General features: G+C 39.8%; 1 protein-coding gene across 7 annotated transcripts in view; it reads right to left on the reverse strand.

Annotated features, from left to right (window-relative positions):
* Positions 1-19,899, reverse strand: part of TRPM6 (transient receptor potential cation channel subfamily M member 6) — a 96,514-nt gene that overhangs the window by 39,165 nt on the left and 37,450 nt on the right. For all 7 annotated transcript variants that reach the window (XM_075078126.1, XM_075078127.1, XM_075078129.1 and 4 more), the window contains 11 exons: positions 19,399-19,539; positions 17,526-17,660; positions 16,192-16,472; positions 14,916-15,144; positions 13,768-13,923; positions 9,162-9,287; positions 7,994-8,122; positions 5,641-5,892; positions 4,508-4,682; positions 2,294-2,408; positions 378-577 (listed from right to left, as the gene is read on the reverse strand). In XM_075078126.1, coding sequence (XP_074934227.1) covers positions 378-577; positions 2,294-2,408; positions 4,508-4,682; positions 5,641-5,892; positions 7,994-8,122; positions 9,162-9,287; positions 13,768-13,923; positions 14,916-15,144; positions 16,192-16,472; positions 17,526-17,660; positions 19,399-19,539 — 1,939 coding nt within the window. The remainder of the gene's footprint in view (positions 1-377; positions 578-2,293; positions 2,409-4,507; positions 4,683-5,640; positions 5,893-7,993; positions 8,123-9,161; positions 9,288-13,767; positions 13,924-14,915; positions 15,145-16,191; positions 16,473-17,525; positions 17,661-19,398; positions 19,540-19,899) is intronic.

The following is a 19,899-nucleotide window of genomic DNA, read 5'->3' on the forward strand; positions in this document are numbered from 1 at the left end:
CTTTTCAGGACAAATGTACAGAAATGTATACCTCCATATTGTTTACTTTCCTTCAAAATTAGGCTATTCCATCCTATAGAAAAAGCTGCTGTCACTTTATTTCAGCTCAGAGTTGTGATGTACCTTGACTGATGCACAGTATGTAGCAGAGCAAAAGCCAAATACAAAGCAAAGCATACCCCTAGTCACTTCTTCCTACAAGAGTTCTCAGTCAGGCAGGTTAAAATCAGTTATGCAAATAAAAAGAGCATCCTACCCAGAGAATCTCTTCCTTTTTTTTTTTTTTTTTTTGAGGAAATATGCTACAAAGTGATGGGAGGCTGGCAAAACACTCCTTGTCAGCTATTTCTTTTGGTCCCCAGCTTAACTCTGCTTACTTAGCCCAACATCGCCTTCCTCTTGATCCAGCTCATTTGGCGGCCGACGGTGGAAAAGGCGGTTTATCAGAAGTCCAATGTGGCTCAGGAGGATGAAAGGTGGAGGCAGCCATGGCTTCTTATGATAGGTCATAATGTAGCGGTACCGGTTGTACTTCCAGAGCTTGTTTGATATGGATTTCAAATCATAATAAACATTACTGAGAAGAGAGATAGAGGGGGAAGAAGGGTAAAACACTGCTGTGAGGAATACTCCCAGTACAGCACAAGATGCTTGCCTACAGATCTAATTTGACACTGAAGAAAAGTCCCATCCCTCCAGTGAGGTAAATCAGCTTAGCAACTTTAATTTAACAAAGAAGCAGCATGTGCCTGCAGCTAGTGCACTGAGAATGAGATCTTCAAAGCTGCCTAATGGATTTGGAGATCCAATTCCCATTCACATTAATGGGAACTGGGCAAAAAGTATCCCTGAAGTGGCTTTGAAATCTCAGCCAGATTATTTAAACTTTAATACATAGCCTGAGAATTCAACATTGTCTGCCTCTTTGGACTGGATTAAATGTAGAGTCAGGCTAAGGGAAGAGTGTTAACGAAAAGGTTTCTGCTACTCTTCAGTGCACTCCTCCTAAACAAAATACTTGCTGCAAGAGGCAGCTACATGAGTAATTCTTCTGCAGGGTACTCTTTGGAGCCATGATTTTACTAAATGTGACTCGTGTTGCACTGAATAATTTCCTGTATCTACTAACATAAATCCAAGTACAAGAAAGCAACTTTGTGGTTTCTGGCACTGTAATTTCAGTTGCACCATCATACTACACACCCAGCATATAATGACAAAAACATCAGCTTTGCTTCTGGGAGCATAATTAAATGTATTGCTCATACCCATTTTTGGTCCCACTTCTGGAACAATCAAATCACTAGGCAGAATATTTCACATATCACTGCTGAAGGTTTAAATCTAGAAATAATTCAAATTACAATTTCACAGCTGTGTATTAAAAAAAAAAAAAATTGATGCCTTGCCACAATTTCAGGAAAGGAATTTCTAATTGGAAGTGGGAATAGAATGAGTTTTGAGCATTCAGTTTTCTTGAATATTAATCACTACATTTCTTCATTTGAATTTTTCTTAAACTACAGCTGACTTTTTCTTCCCCCAGAAATACTAGAACTCTAGGAAAAAATAATTAACTACTTGGGGTAGACTGCTCTTTACTAATATTGTACACAACTTGATCCACTACAAGGGTTTCCCCTGCTAAAACTTGAAAGGTTAGAATTACTATAAAGACACTGATTAATTACTATACAATTACTATGAATTACTACAGAATTACTGTAAAGACCCTTCCTACTCTGGCAGCAGACATTAAAAAGCAGATAGTTAAAAACACTACAGTTAGATTTCAGTCTAGAACATATCAAATAGCACCAAACAACACAAATTTTCAAATTATTTCCTAAAGGAAGAGCATGTTCCTACAAAGTCATTATCCTTTTCCCTTGAATACCTTCTCCACTTATCTGCCAATTTAAATCTTGGGCTACCCTGTGATGAACATTATATAGGTTGTCAGCACAACAAATACAACTTTCAGGAGCAAAGGACAAATTATTTCAGTGTGGAATTAATGTTGCTTGTTTGACAACTGGAGTTGTCCACTTTCACAAGAGTCAGATTCTGTTTAAATGGCAAAACAGTTTAGATGTCTGATCACTGTCCCCTTCCTCCTACCCTCTTGCTTCCACCATTATCTTTTTATTCACCGGACCCGCATGGAAGATGGGGTAGCAACCACCATCAACATGGCCCTGATGAGGCATCTTTGGTGAAAGGCTTTTGAAGAAGTGTGGCAGAACATCTACTAGTTGCTTTTGCTTTTGTAGCAATATACCATGGTACCTACTTAAAGAAAGCAATAAGCAAGTTGACCATGATGATGTACTGCACAAAGAGGTAGACAGCTTGGAGGAATGGCGTGAGGAAGGAGCCGGGAGGACAGTCTTCATTGGTTTCACAGACTGAAAGTGAAGGACACAGACAGCGTGGTTAGCATGGAAATCACAGCACAGCACAACAATGGCATGCACTTCTCATCCGCCCCAGTAAGAAACAGAAGTGTATTTGTTACTTTCACTGAGATACATTACTAAATTTCCAACTAGAAACTCTACCTCCATGTAAAGGAGATCTGAGGCCTCTTCGTGAGACTACCAGCCCCATAGTTTCCATTGCAATTCACAAGTTGTAGACACCATTTCATATGTATCAGTTCTTATGCCAGTCACCCCGACTTTTTGTTAAGGTGAAAAATTATGTTGAAATGCATTTGGGAGTAAACTGAAAGCCAAATCTTTGCTGCTCAAAGCAAAGCTTTCACTGACTCCATTGTGGAAAGGATACAGCACAAAGGCTGCTTTATCAGTACTGGAGTGTTATTCCTTTAGAGCTTTAGTAAGATCATATTAACTTGTGTGTAAAAGGATATATGGCTACTAATATTTTTGAGATGAAGCAACAAATCATAGAAATTAAGGGACCCCCTTAATGTTTTTTAATTGTCAAACATCTTTTCAGTCTTTATAATTTTTAATACAATTTTACACCTTTGAGGAAATTTTAAAACATGTTTATAAGGCAGCAGCCCTAAACTCAGAAAATATTCTGCAGCATAAAGAGTCACTAGAGAAATCATAGCTTTATTTGGGAAGCGTCAAATTTCTAAAGGTTTAGCAATAAGAAGTGATCAAATGGATAAACTACGACACTTAACAGCATGCTTTCATTAAAAGAATTTTGATGTATATAACCAAAATATTACAGAATCACAGAATGCTGGGGGTGGGAATGGATCTCTGGAGATCATCTTGTCCAGCTCCCCTGCTTCAGCAGGCACACCTAGAGCAAGGGGCACAGGAACGCGTCCAGGTGGGTTTTGAATGTCTCCAGGGAAGCAGACTCCACGACCTCCCTGGGCAGCCTGTGCCACTGCTCTGGCACCCACACAGGAAAGAAGTTTTTTCTCATATTGAGGTGGAACTTCCTGTGTTCCAACTTGTGCTTATTGCCCCTTGTGCCCAATGCCGCTTGTCCTGTCATTGGGCACTGTTGAAAAGAGCCTAGTCCCATCGTCCTGACACCCTCCCTTTAGGTATTTATAGGTACTGATGAAATCCCCCCTCAATTTTCTCTTCTCCAGGCTGAGCAAAGCCAAGTCTCTCAGCCTTTCCTCATAAAGGAGATGCTCCAGTCCCCTGATCATTTTCGTAGCTCTCTGCTGGACTTGCTCAAGCAGTTCCCTGTCCTTATTAAACTGGTGGGCCCAAAACTGGACACAGTATATATAGCCATCATTGGACTGTTTCAGCAATAATAACTGAGGCACCATCTTAAACTATTTTAATGAATCAGGTCCATACTGAACTATGTATCTTAAATATCTGTATGTATCTGCATACCTTCTTTTCTATTTTAGGGCTTGTTTTACTTGTACCCATCCCTTAGGAGCATGAGAGTGCCTTCCATCTGTCATGCTGAAATACCTCCTGGAGTGGTTCTTCTCTCTTACTGAGACAAGGTCAAAGCCATAATCAAGATATATGATTTTTCCTATTTACATTGACTGGTTCTATTTTACCTATGTTCAACTGGTTTATCTGTTTAAGAACAAATGTTTAAGAATTTTTTGTCTTTCTTATTTTTCCTTTTTTTTTGCTTTCCCCTTATTCTTTCTTCCCTTAAGGCAACTGTGTAGCCTTTTCTCCAAGAGATCAACAGCTTTGGATTTGCCTAACTGGAAATTCATTTCAGTGCCAGATCCCCTGACCATGAACTAGCTTAGTATTATTTCCTACATGCTTTGCTCTGAGCTTTGCAATATACTTCATCTGAAAAGCTAAATTTGAAGGTTTTAAAGCTTTATCTTTATTTTTAACAAAGAAACTAATATTTTCACTTTTATTCAGGCAGTACTACTCATTAAGAACATATATATACTAGAATCTAAATTGTTTGAAAAAGAATAGAGTCAATATGTGGTCAAAACTCTAGTAGCCTGAAGTGGACATGTTTCTACACATATTAAATCTAAGCTGTGTGCCGTACTGTGAAAATTACCTACCATCTATTTCTCCAGCATATACTTCACCAAACATCATCCAGTAGGGTTGAAATACAATATCTCGTGCCAGAGACCAAGAAGGAGGCTCCTCTGGTGAAAGGATTGCCTTTCGTGACACTCCAAAACTCAGCAGGACTATGGCCATCATGACCACAATATAGAACATATTTGCTGTCTGGAAGACATGTTTGCATGAAAGAATTAGCTGTGTTAATTATATGTAAAGGGCACACACATTTTAGGGAAAAGTATCAATCACTGTTTTTACAAACCAGAACATAAAACCAGGGCTAATAATCTAATATGCTAGAAGGAATTAAAATATTTTATTTCTATGACCTGGATTACCCAAGTATTTTATAGAGGTTAAAGTCATCCTGGACCAAAAAGATCACAAGTCCTACTTGCCTCTCAAGTCCGTCTTAAGATCTTAAGCAAGATCTGAAAAATGCAGGGACCATACAATGGTGCTTTTCCTCAGTTATATTTCTTTCAAACTGAAAGCAAGGAATAGCAGTGAAAATGATTTTGCCTTCTAACACTGAATCAGAATTACTATGCAAGACAGAATATAAAAGTATTAATAAGATAGTTCCCAATAACTGAGAGAAATTACAGTGGGAATCTGCAGATGTCCCTCAAGACTAGGCAGCAGTTCAGCTGCAGGTCTTATACCAAAAGAGAAAAAAAAATAAGTTTGATCTCAGAGAAATTTTGCCTGCTATAATGGGATATAATTATTTGAATCAAAATGTAAAATAATAATGAGACAGTTTCCAAGAGCTAGGGGAATTATCTATAGCAGTGAGCCTGTCTGCAAGAGACAGTGATTTTTCTTTCTCCTATTATCAAGCTGGATCAGAAATTCAACTCAAATGCAAGCCTTCTCTAAGGAATGAAGCAAAAATGGCTTTTGTGAATAAATTCAAATTATGAATAAATTAGAGAGAACTGAAATCTGATTATGATCAACTCATGAACAGAAGACATGGTATTTTCAGGTAATACACTCACTATGAATAATAAGGTGACCTCTCCTTTGACCATCATTCTTTTCTGACACTTCTGATCTTTACATGTTCCTCAACAGATGTCTTAACTACAAAAATATTGCTCCAAAGCATAATACTTACCATTTTCCCAATCATTGTCAGGTACGGGCCAGCATGCTGATTCACAGCAAAAAGATCAAGGAGGCGAGTATACCAAAATATTATATCCAAGCAGTAAAGTAGTCTCCCTGCAGTTTGAACAGGGGGGTCAGACCAACGCAAGCCAAAACCAATCATAAACAGGACGATAGCTACAGAATCAGTAAAATTCCAGTATTCATAAATCCAGACCTTCACTTTTTGGCGGAATTTTCCAGGTTCTGAGATAAATACCTGAGTAGAATGTGGGAAAAAAAAAAACCCAATGGAACTCCATTAAAATCACAGACACATTCTTTAACCTTTTCTGTCTGAACTGTTTCAGGAGATTTGGGAATGCATTTTTTTCCCCCTTTTATTTTTTTTTTACTGCACATTGCCAATCACTGTTAACTGAGGTTTGTACTTCATCTACAAGCCATATTGCTCAAGTATGCCACACCAAATAGCATAGTTCTTCCTAAGTAAAAATGGGTTCTGAGCCTGAACCCATTCACTAAAGAGCACATTCCTCAGCAGAAAAAAGCAGCCGGTATAGAACTGTTACGCATACATATCATTATAAATTAACGAGTATTTTTAGCGGAATGGTCACAGCCTGCAACAGCCCTTTCAAATGCCCCTAAGTCATGGAAAGTACTAACCTAACCTTGCTGATGGGAAAATAACAAATGCTTTTTATTTCAGACTGAAAATATAAAGAAAGATTCTTGTATTCCAGCAAGGACATGCTAAAAAAAGGAGTGCTGGCAACTACCACGGTAAAGAATTAAATGTTCACTCCTTGAACTGTGAGGTGCCCGAAGGGATTTTAAGGCTCACTGAGCAAATATGTGAAGTGGAATCTTTGGGAGGCCATAAATAAAACCTTTGCATATTGTGCAAGTGAGGCCAATTATGCAGTGCTATGTAAGATCACACTGATAAGTACCAAGCAAAGGAGAGATTTTGAAATGTTACGTCGTGACCCTGCAAGAATTTATGCATAAAAACACATTAATGTAAACAAGTGATCCTACTCAATTCAGCTGGACTAACTCACATGAGGAACTAGTTGCAGGATCAGGGCCTAAGGCTTTAACAATTAGTTGATACAATCTAGACAAACAGAGGTTTGCAGTTACATATAACAAGGCCCTCAGCAGTTAATCAGCTGCCCACGTAAGACACAGTGTCCTACAAAGTCTTTGCCATCAGACCAGAACTAGTACATGGACAAAGAAAATTAAGTAGAAAACATGAATTTCACAGTCTCCAATGAATGTTAATGCTAGAAAGAAGAGCTGATGTTTCCACTGTCCCACCATAACATGATGCAACAGCACAACAGTGATTTCTAAAGTGCTTGTTATTTCACATTAAATTTTTTTCCTCAACTACACAATTCTTGTGTAGATTTTTTTCAATTTTATCTCACGCAGCCACAGAACTTGTACGTTTATCCAGGCTTCAACATATTCCCAGCATATCTGCTGCCCCTTGAAATCCTTCACCTCTCATACTGATATTGCAGTCTTCCAAGTTGTCCATTGTAACAGCATTCTTCACTCAGAACTCTAACTGCTTTTTTGCAGTTTTATTCCTCTAAAAGTGCAGCATTTCAAATGTCATATGAAATACAATCCACACTAATATTGTTTACTATGTGTCAATTCTACAGTGAAGATATGTCCGATCAGATACAATAATTTGGGAAATACGTAACTGGATTTGTCCTTAACCTCAGGTTTGGAATGCAAGTCATGCTCAGAAGCTCAGATCTAATCAACTGCAAATAACTGTGATTAATTCTGATTTTAATATAATTTTTCCATGCCCAATTAATACAGCATTAAAAGCTGATGATGGTTTTTTTCCAGTTTCATTTATAGAGTATCAGTTAGGCTTCATGGAGAGCCATAGATTATTCTACATGTAACACCTATATAATTGATAACTATGTTCACACTCAAAGTAAATACGTAAAGACAAATTCCATATTCATTATAAGAAATCTAATGGTCCACTTAAAAATATTAAGAAACAGGTGGCTACAACCGGGCTCCAAATCTCAGCTCAGCACAATCACTCTTAAGCGATCTGCACATTCCCACTGGCTTTACACAGAAAAACAGATATTTAAGGACAAACTCTAAGATGCACTTTAAAAGCCCAAAGACCATACAAATTCTGGTCTTCACATAAAAGCTTTCTCAGAAATAAAAGCCCTGTATAATTATTTCCTCTCCTAATTTCTCTACAAAAACAATGCAGGACTTGGCACTCTTCAGTTAATGGTGTTCTCTGGTGTATATTATATCCTCTATAGATGAGAAGAGCGAATGGAAAAACTTACCTCCCTGACTTTTTCAATAGCAGTGCTGAAAATATAAATGATAACAAGCCACTCTTGCACACTTGGTCTTGGTTCCATCTTCACTAACACAGTGTAAGTGAAAAGCATGAGAAATGCCATGTATGCCATCTACAAAACACACAGTATATAACCGATATGCACGAATATAACCAACAAATTTCTGCAAACATACTAACAGGTGATTAGCCTGTTTATATGTATTCAAACTACTGGGGCACTGTCACATTTTTGAGCCCAAAATCTTCTCTCCAGTTCTTCAAAGTATTTTTTAGAGAAATATCCTTAAACACCATTTAGAAATAGGCACTTCAGTGCTGAAAAAATGGAAACAGAAGACAAACTATTGCAGTGCATTTTCACCTAGGCTGCAAACCCATATATGACACAGACTATTTTATCTGCACACTATCACTTGAATGTAAAGGCACTGCTATGCTTTTAATCTAATCTTCTGTAGGAGCAAGTAACCATTCTCAAAGCTACGTGAAATACTGCTGGTTAATCAGTGCCTTCCAAAACACAGGAAGAACAATATCAGGTGGAAATCACATATTTTAAAGGTGCCAGAACACACTACAAATGTATCTGAGGTAATAGATTAACAACCTACAAAGTAGTTAATGACATCCATTTAAAGGAGGAACAGTTTATGTACATGATGGTCTGATCCAACAGGCAGTCTGGTCTTAAATATCTTAAGCTTTACTGACACAAGGTTAGTTACAAAAACTGTTTTAATAAATGTATATTTCTCTTTAGCAAATGATCTCTTACAGATTAATATTTACCCCTTCAGAAGCGGTTCCTAAAGAAAGGGACACAAATATCTGTGAGGTATTTAAGGCCAACTTCGACTTTACCTCTACATGTGCAATTAACCATGTAAAAAGCTGTGCTCTGATTTTTCTTTAGTTCCTTATAATTGTTCCTGTGTTCTTTTTTGTTTATTTTTCTTCAAATGCAGCTGCATGATTTTAGCAGAAAAACTTTTCACTTAATTTTGAGAGAAATATTCAAATCCCTCCCCATCCAACCCCACTACTAAGCGGCTGCAAATCCATGCCAGGCAAAGTAAAAGCAGTATCAAGTGGTATTTGAAGGATCAAAGGAGGGTTTTGGCAATCCAAGTTCTAGCATGAAGACCAACCGTGTGAAACCAGAACTTGACAATTGGTGCGTTGTAGAACTCATAGATTTTTCTAGTGCCCGGCAGGTTTCCATCTACTCGGCTCTCATCAGACTTCTGAGCAATCTTCTCCACATCATAATCCTTCTTTAAAACGAAAAAGCATTTTAAAAGTAAGAAACCATGGTCTATGATTACAAAGGTTGTGTCATGTTAGAGGGAAGACAGGCACAGGTGAATAAGCTTTGTTCTGAATATATGGACCATTACTGTATCTTGATTTTGTCTGGTTACAATCATCTCATTTGCAGTAATTAACATGCACACTTTTCTGCTGTAAATATTCATTTAGGGTTTATTCTTATGACTACAGGCAGTGGACTGGGTGTCAGTAGACCTGAATCCATTCCTGTTTTTGCCATACAGTTCTTTAAATCTTTAAGCAAAGTCACTTAATCACTGTGTATCTCACTTTCCCTATCTGTCAAATACAGATACATAACAACTCCCAGTACAACATAACTGTGTAAGCTAAAACACCACTGTCAACTGTGGCACATTCTGAAATAAGAGAATAAGCTTCACATTTCCGCTCATGTGTTCAGTTGCACAGAAAATGTCAAGGCAGTGAAATTCTAAACACAGAATCTAATTGCTATTTTTGATGTATTGTATGCCTGATTAGAAGAAGAGAATGAAAGACATATTCTCTTACAAAGATCTGCCTACAAAAAATACAAGTAACTTCTTTACTATCTTCAGTAAAATAAAAACAAACAAACAAACAAAAAAGAGCAAACACACTTGATTCTGCATCCAGAGCTTGACACTCGCCTGAGTACCCCTCTGACGTACAAATGTCTGATTGCTGCTGAAGCCTAAGAAGAGCTGCAGACACACAGCAGTGGGCAACTGAAAAAACAGAAGTTGCTAAAAGGAGTTTTCACACATGACGGAGAGAGACCTGGGGGAACTATAAATTGCTAATAGCTGGGGGAACCAAACTACCTTGTTCAGTTTTGTTCCAATGCTGGCCAATTGCCTGGTCTAATATCAATGCTAAAACTTACTGCTACTAGACATCTACAGTATAGCACTTTTTATGTGACACATTTCTCCCTATTACACAACATTTCCTTGGTTATCAGGGAAAAACTGATACTTTTTTCATCAGATTAGTCTCAGCTAAGTGCTAAACCAGAGAATTTGATACACAGGATCATCGCAGTGAGTTAACATCAGATCTCTAAGGTGAAGGAGAGAATTTGTCCCATGAAAGTGAGCAATTTCCAGCTGCAGCAGGTCACTGGAATTTGTGACTGTGTCTGAAAGATGCTTTATATGGCACATGTACACTGTTGAAATCTTCTGTATGTTCTTCTATAATATTTCATATCACAGTATTTAAGAAAAAGCAGTAGCTTGGCCTTTTGCTTTAAACAATACTCTATATTAGATAAAATCAGAAGTTAAGCTTATTGCTAACACAGGAAGGAAGCAGCCCTGTCTGAGGCAGGTCAGAAAAGTGCTTATACACATTGCTGTGCTGCCTTCTGCCACATTGCAGGGGTGGTCAGGCTGCAAATAATTACAATTGGCCTGTACACTGTATCATAGTTGTTACCTAAGCCCACAAAAAGCATTTCTAAACTGACTACATTAGACAGGTACTGCCGGAGATCTTCAAGGAGAAAATGCAAGTGTGGCGTTGACAGGCCTGCCATGCTGCTTCGAAAGCCCTGAACAACAATCTGTTCTCTTTTATTTTACACAAAATGAAAGTTAACTGAGAAGGTCCCAAACAATCTACAATGCTTATCTGCTGTAAGATAAGCAGAGCAGAGCAAAAAAGATTGCCTCCAATTGTCACTTGACAATCCTGTTGTCATTGGCTAGCACCTCACCAACATGTCACAGAATTACAGAATGGTGGGGGTTGGAAGAGACCTCTGGAGATCATCTTGTCCAACCCCTGGCTTGAGCAGGGACACCTAGAGCAGCTTGTAGACACCATTTCATATGTATCAGTTCTTATGCCAGTCACCCCGACTTTTTGTTAAGGTGAAAAATTATGTTGAAATGCATTTGGGAGTAAACTGAAAGCCAAATCTTTGCTGCTCAAAGCAAAGCTTTCACTGACTCCATTGTGGAAAGGATACAGCACAAAGGCTGCTTTATCAGTACTGGAGTGTTATTCCTTTAGAGCTTTAGTAAGATCATATTAACTTGTGTGTAAAAGGATATATGGCTACTAATATTTTTGAGATGAAGCAACAAATCATAGAAATTAAGGGACCCCCTTAATGTTTTTTAATTGTCAAACATCTTTTCAGTCTTTATAATTTTTAATACAATTTTACACCTTTGAGGAAATTTTAAAACATGTTTATAAGGCAGCAGCCCTAAACTCAGAAAATATTCTGCAGCATAAAGAGTCACTAGAGAAATCATAGCTTTATTTGGGAAGCGTCAAATTTCTAAAGGTTTAGCAATAAGAAGTGATCAAATGGATAAACTACGACACTTAACAGCATGCTTTCATTAAAAGAATTTTGATGTATATAACCAAAATATTACAGAATCACAGAATCAGAATCACAGTTCCCTGTCCTCCTTCAACTGCGGAGCCCAGAACTGGACGCAATACTCCAGATGTGGCCTCACTAGGACGGGGTAGAGGGGGAGGATTACATCCCTCGACCTGCTGGCCACACTCCTTTTAATGCAGCCCAGGATACCATTGGCCTTCCTGGCCTCAACGGCACATTGCTGGCTTAGCATCAACTTGCTGTCCACCAACATTCCCAGGTCCTTCTCAGCAGCACTGCCTTCCAGTAGTTCAGCCCCCAACCTGTACTGGTGCATGGCGTTGTTCCTCCCCAGGTGCAGGACCTTGCACTTGCTCCTGTTGAATTTCATGAGGTTCCTCTCAGCCCAGCTCTCCAGCCTGTCCAGGTCTCATTGGATGGCAGCACAGCCTTCTGGTGTATCAGCCACTCCTCCCAGTTTAGTATCATCAGAAAACTTGCTGCGGGTACACTCTGTCCCTTTGTCCAGGTCATTGATGAATATGTTGAACAGGGCTGGACCCAGTACAGACCCTTGGGGAACACCACTAGTTACAGACCTCCACCCAGACTCTGCTCCATTGATCACGACCCCCTGAGCTCTGCTGTTCAGCCAGCTCTCTACCCACCTCACTGTCCACTCATTTAACCAACACTTCCTAAGCTTACCTATGCTTATGTTATGTTATGAGGATGTTATGGGAGACAGTGCCAAAAGTCTTGCTGAAGTTGAGGTAAATAACATCCACTGCTCACCCTTCATCTACCCAGCCAGTGGTACCATCATAGAAGGCTATCAGGTTGGTGAAGCATGATGTCCCCTTGGTGAATCCACGTTGACTACTTCTGATAACCTTTTTTTCCCTCTACGTGCCTGGAGATGACCTCCAGAATGAACTGTTCTGTCACCTTTCTGGGCATGGATGAGAGGCTGACTGGTCTATCATTTCCCAGGTCCTCCTTCTTGCCCTTTTTGAAGACTGGAATGACATTGGCTACCCTCCAGCCCTCAGGCACCTCTCCTCTCCTCCAGGACCTTTCAAAGATGATGGAGAGTGGCATAGCAAGAGCACCTGCCAGCTCCCACAGCACTCATAGGTGTTTTACCTGTTTGTCTGGAAATTCTCCATATCTGCTGTCTACCTCAGACTGAAAACTTCTGGAAATTTTCAATTCAAGGAATCCTTTGTGGAGAATGAGAAAAAGAAAGGACAGGCACTTCTGCTTAGCTGAAGTCTGGGGGAATTCAGATCCTAAAAGGCAAAGACTTCACCTCCACAGACAGGCCTAAGAAGGTCTTCTGTGCAACCAGAGGTCCCTGCAGAGTGTTTCAGGACTCAGTTCAGGTGACTAAATCAAAAGCGTAGTGCTTCTCTTGTGCTTTAGATGGCATCTCTGCTAGTTTCAAGCAATGCAAGAGTAGAGATACCCTGTTTTCCAGAAGGAGGGCAGCAGCTAGACCTCTGGAAGGGCTGTCATGTAATTCAGGAAACAAATTCTCAAGGAGAGACTAAGAGAAAAGGATGGCCTTGGAGGGTGGGAGAGGCTGTGGCTGAGATGTGGGGCAGAGGCTGCTGGCCAGGCAGAGTGGGGGGAAGGACTGAGTTGGAGGTGATGGGACCCGGACTGCCTCAGTTCTGCTGTTTCCCTGCTTTGGACAGCTCCACTGGGCAACCTGAATTGAGTTTTATAGGTATGATTTTGTGTATGATATGAAACCATTCTTAGATTATTTAGTATACAAGATTACATAGGTATTTATCTGCGGCTTTGTGCCCTAAAGTACATGCATAACTGACAGATAAATATAATCTCATTACACTTTTGTGAGGTTGAGAAGGATTTTCTCGTTATGGCCAGTACAGAAGTGTCACCCAGGACAGATGAAGTAACTTGTCCAAGGCCACTTCAGTCTGTATCCAAACCAGGGATCAGACCCCTACTTCTTGCAAATTGGGCCCTGACACTTCCAGCTGATCACCTTCTCCTCACTCCTCAGGATTATACTGTGGTAAACAGACAGACCTGTACACAAAAATGACTGATCATTGCAGACTAACCAGAGACAAAACATCTTTAGAGCTGGCTGGGCTCTGATCCCCATGATACCATGTGAACTGGTGGAAGTCTTGAGACTGAGGCACATGAGACATTTCTGCCTTGCTTTTAAACTCCAGCATCAAGATGGTGGGAGGCAGGAGAATACTCATAATGACCTAAAAGACAGACACAAGATTCAGGAAATTAATTTACCTGTGATAGCATAAACCTGAGGCCATAGTCAGCATGCATGGGGCCAGCACAAACCCAGTGCAATTACACTGGCCTGGGAGGGAGCCACTGGTGTAGGAAATCTCTGTATCGCACTCCTACAGTCTGTGAAGAACTGTATTGCTCTTGACTGTTTTGTGACTTATGAGGAAAGGCTGAGAGACTTGGGTTTGTTCAGCCTGGAGAAGAGAAGACTGAGGGGGGATTTCATCAGTACCTATAAATACCTAAAGGGTGGGTGTCAGGATGATGGGACTAGGCTCTTTTCAACAGTGCCCAATGACAGGACAAGCGGCATTGGGCACAAGTTGGAACACAGGAAGTTCCACCTCAATATGAGAAAAAACTTCTTTCCTGTGTGGGTGCCAGAGCAGTGGCACAGGCTGCCCAGGGAGGTCGTGGAGTCTGCTTCCCTGGAGACATTCAAAACCCACCTGGACGCGTTCCTGTGCCCCTTGCTCTAGGTGTGCCTGCTGAAGCAGGGGAGCTGGACAAGATGATCTCCAGAGGTCCCTTCCAACCCCTACCATTCTGTGATTCTGTGGCTTTGAAGAGTGTTATGGTATCCGAGGATACTTCAGATACTGCTCCCTGTGTCTGGAGGGCATCCCTCCCATCAGCAGCTCAGCTGGAGAACCAGCAGTGGAGGGCAGCGAGAGCAGGTGGGCAGAGACTGAGGGGTACTGAGAGAATGGGAACAGCAAAAAAACCCTCACAAAATTCATTCTTCTAATGTCCTTCCATGGCTGGTCTTGCGAATAAGTAAAACAGAAGCAAGTACTGTCTTCCCTCTCACTTTTCTTTTCTCTGTGCACATTCCAATCCATGCGTAAGCACATCTGTCTGAAGCTGCATTAGACATGTTCATAACCACAAAGACATGTATAAAGCATCTAAACAACATCTAAATGCTCAGAAAAAGCTACAGTGATGTTACCTTAAACCAGGAGTTCTTCCGCATCTTCAGGCGTCCCATCCACATATCGGTCAGCAGCATCTGTGTGCAAGTATGGGATACGAAAGGCCGCAGCCCCACGGACACTGCTAGTTTTAAGCAAGTTGAGTTGCTCCAGTTTTTCAGTTCATAGGTCAGCAACTTCATAGCCATCTGCTCATTTTGTTTGAATGCTTTCTCTAAAACATCTAAAGCAAGCTGCCCAAATTCCCTAGAGCAGAAGGGAATTAATAGTTAATATAACAGGGCTCAGTCAAAACTCAGAATCACTACTGCAAAGAGGTTGGTTTGAAAACTCCATTAACTAAAGTTCATCTAACAATCTCATTAAGTATGCCTTCTCCCATTTTTCCCATTGCTTTATCAATATATCCAGTGAAAAATAATTTGGGGAGTAAATCTATTTAGTCCTAATCACAAGGTTTAGGGTCATCCTGATTTCTGTTTTTTGTTTGTTTTGTTCTTAATCTCACTCAGTCATTAAAATGGACCCTATGAAGTTCTGTGTATTTCCTTCAAGAACATACTCATCACCACTGTGGGCAAGCACTGCAGGCAAAAGCCTCTTTTACACTGGCTCTTAAATGTCTCTGTAGGGAAGACTCCTCAAGGAAGATACACCTTCCTTTAAATTAAGCTATGGAGCTGCATGCAAAACAAGACAGAACATCTTATTGTACTCTGAATCTGAGGTATGAAGTCTACAAAGCATACAATATGTCATTAACAAGAAGAACTACCAGAAAACACTAACATGAAACTACAAACTTGAAGAAAATTCTCGGTCTACTTCATTTTTTATTCACTCAGTTATTTCAGCATACATTTTTCTTTAGGTCTTACACAGAGCAGGATTTAAGCACTGATTTTAGTTTGCTCATTACCATATGCTATAGATTTGAAAAGCCCAACACATACATTCCATACGGCTTTTTAACAAGTTGAACTGGAAGAGAAACTGTAAGGGAAATTTCAATCTTCCACTTGACCATTTAGCAGACATCACTCACCTATATTTTAATTTTCAATTATGCAACTAGGTAACATGCTAATAGTTTTCCCTTAACTCTTCACTGCACTGCACACCAATACATAGCTCCATTATATAATATGAATAGTGGTCAGCTGAAAGTATTTCTTTTACACTCTGCAGTCCATGGCACCACTAACCTTACAAGCTCATAGTGGATTAGGAAAACATCTAACCATTCTAAGCACTGCAGAAATTTATTAACTAAAGTGAACAGACAACTCATACTTTGAGTACTTCTTGAGTTCTTCTGAAGTGTCATCCACCATGTTGCTCTGTTTAGCTTCATGTGCCATTGCCCTGTAGAGTTTACAAGCCACAACTGCTTTGACCATGGCTTCCTCTCCATGCTGCCAGAAGAACATTGCCATCTTTTGCCTTTTCATTAATACTGCCCAAACCAGGAGGTCATTATAGGGGTAGATAAAGCCAGATGACTCATAGTTCTCTGCAAAGTTTATATCCTCTTTTGATTTCTTCTTACACTTATGAAAAGCAGTGGTTCTTTCCTAGAAATTTGTTTTTCAAAAAAGAGAGAATCTCAATGAATGGTTGAGGTTCAGTTTCATGTAAATAAAACTGCATGCAAATCTGAATTGCAAGTGGCAAACTATTCAATCGTTAAGTCATGAACCACAGCTAGGATCACGTTGAAATTACCAATGCTAGGAATCTGGTAAAATTAGTGGAGAAAAACACTCCTTGCTCTGTACCCATGCCATTTATAGCCTCCCCTCCATAAAGTTGGGCAGTCTCCAAACCCCATGATATCAAGATCCTACTGTCACTCTTTTCTTGTACTTCTGTCATGAGAGGAGAAAAAGCAACAAGCAGGCTGAAACATACACCATAGACCTGTGATACTTAATGAAGATTTTTACTGTCTGCCACACTTGTAATGTAAACTTGCTATACATTCACACGTGGATATTTCTCCATTAAAGGCAAAGAAAAATTCTTACTGGTATAAGTGAGATTGTCTCAGTGCTATAATAAGTTAATTTGGGCTCAGACTAATTCCAATAAAGCCATTTAAAATCATTCTACTTTATGTTTTATCTGTCAGGTATACATATGTGGTGATCTTTGCCCTTTTATAATTCTTTCTTTGAAAGAAAATACTCTGTCATAATTTTCCAGATACCAGAACTGTATCTTTTCTTAGCAGGCTTACTGTAGCTACTTTAATCATGAAAATAATCAATAATGAGAAAACATCAGGAAAGTCAGAGGACTCCTACTGTTGCTTCCAAATAAGAAGAGTTTTCACCCATGCCTGATGTTTAGAAATTTGGTGATACTATGTTTCAGTGAACAAAAGCCCTTAGCAACAAATGTATGGAAGTTAAAAAGTATCACAGGGGGAGTCTGAGCTTGATTTCAACGTTAAAATTGCAAGACCTGTACTTCATGAACCATGAGCAGTAGAACATTGCTTCCACTGGAATTTAAGTAGAATTATGATAACTAACATCCTGACCAACATACATCTAAAATCTCTCAATAAAATGATAGCAGCCTACTATGTCCTAAGCAAATTCTAGAATAGGCAATTATATTACCTTGCATTTGTAAGGCTGTGCTGTTCTGAAGAACTGCGAATGCAAAGTATTTTCAGCAGATCCCATGCCGCTACCTGTCTGATTACTCTGATGAAGGGAACGAGACAGGCTTTGAGAAAAGCTGGAGAGCACTCTCTAGATCCAAAGGCATATCACAAAACACAAGGAGAGAAATGCAAATTAGAGATGTAGTTTAACTGTACTTATCTCTGATTGCAATGGTGCCTGTAGAAGTTATTCAAAGACTGGTGAGTCAGCAATCACTATAACTACCACTGGAACTTATACCATCAAGGAAAAAGTACCCTGTTGCACATCTAATTTAAAAGTATATATTTTTCTGAATGTCTGAATTCAAAATGCTGATTTCCCCAATAGCATCCACCAATTACAATAACAACAGGGCTTGCACCAGCTTGGAATCACCCAACCTGGAAGCTCTTCTGAATGTCTACCCTTATAAAAAGTGCCATAATCCCTTCAAAAGACAGAAGTTCTCTGAACTTTTTGCTGACCATTTCCTACAAAGGATGGCATGTCTAACATGCCTGGGCATTTTGTTCAGCATTGACTGAGAGGGAAGAATGTTACCAGCTGAATCACTAACATTCTTCCCTGGAGTTCCTTGTTATATGATCATGTGGTTTCACCCATCCCTGTTAAGGGTGCTGTTTCATGAAGATACAGTGAAGAGTATTACAGCTGCTCAAATATCTCTTTTTAAGCATTGTATTAAGCCAGTGACACACAGGCAGCTCTGTCCCTGTGTTTCGATTCACTCCAAGTAACACTTTTCATTACTTCTAATTTTTCCTGATCACCCTGAGGTTCTTCTATTAGTCATGAAAGTAGTACATGGGAATGAGAGGGTTTTGGTCATTTTTTTAACACATAGAAGTACTTTAGTCAAAGTCCAGCTCTACTCCAAAAACCAGGGAGAATTCTTCTGCAGTAAATCTGCTCTTTCTGTGATGTTGGGAATTACATTCAGCTAATTTATTGAGAAGTTTAGGCTATTTTCAAGTTACTGGTTTTGGAAAGTCAATGGCGAAAATGAAAGTGCTAGTATGTTCGCTCACTGTTGTTCTGAGGCAGTTTGTATTTTTGTAGAGGTGATGCTACTGATATGCAGACATGGCACAATGCTGTGCTGTGCGGTGAAACACCTTAAGCATCTAGAAGGTGCAGAAGAGCACACATGTCCAAGCACAGACCTCTGCCTGCACAAAGCCACTGCACTATGGGTGCAGTCTGGCACATACAGCATGAGACTTCCCCTGTGGTGACCAGCATGTCACAGAAAAAGCTCTGCCAGGCAAACACAGCTCATTACCCTGGGCAGGAAGATGCACCACTAGCACTGAGCTGCTTCTAAAAGGTAAGACATTTGCTCAAAACTTGGTCAGGGATCTCCGTGTTGCTTTTCACTATGCCATGCTGACGTGCTCTAAGTCTAGTTCAATGTGTGTTGAATTCAGTATTTCTGTGATGTGGTTCAAGTTGCAAAAGCAGAAACATGCAACTGCTTTGCAAAAAGGGAAAATGGTGATTGGTACAGCCTTGTCGATCTTTGTTGATGGATGACAAACAAAGAACAAAACACAGCTACCAGACACAAAGGTAAATCTACTGAACTAACAATTAATTTAACAATCATCTGTGGTCTTGTGATGCAGGGACTAGTTTGGGGAGGGATTTTCCTATTTTATTTGCAACCTCTCTACACTTGGCAAAGAGATTAATAACATAGACAAGCATGCCATACATTTAACTGATGCTTTTCAGACAAACCACAATGACAACCTGAGCTATTTTCAGGTGTTAAATTTTGGCTCTTCTTTGTGATCAGTGGTAGCCATTTCACAGAAGTTACCTTGTGTTTTCTGTAGAGATCATTGTAGAGAATTCGGAAATTCTTCCTTGTGTAGCTGCTCCGATAAGCTCCACCAAGGAGGTACTCTATCACCAGCCCAATATCAATCAGTGATATCTTGTAATCCAAGGAAAGGGTATTCTGAAACACCAAATGTCACAAGCCCATGATTCTATTATATACAACATTCAACCATGTCAGAGCCCTACTACTATGAGATGAGTCTGGAAGAAGGTGCAACTGACAGTTCCTGCCTCTGTCCAGAAAGTGTACACACTAATTAGGCATATGAAACTCCCCTAGGAGGGAGAACACAGGCACATCCACATTCTCAGCCTGAAAAGTGTGACATCTAACAGTCCACTGCACCCACATTGCATAGGGAAGTATATTGCAATGTTCACAAGACCAGCTGCATTCAATACTGAGGGTAATGGTTTTTCCGGTTAATCACCAACAGCCAGAGAGACTGATAAAAATCCTCATAACAAGACAAAACTA

The sequence above is a fragment of the Phalacrocorax aristotelis genome, chromosome Z, assembly GCF_949628215.1.
Source record: "Phalacrocorax aristotelis chromosome Z, bGulAri2.1, whole genome shotgun sequence".
Taxonomy (NCBI): Eukaryota; Metazoa; Chordata; class Aves; order Suliformes; family Phalacrocoracidae; genus Phalacrocorax; species Phalacrocorax aristotelis.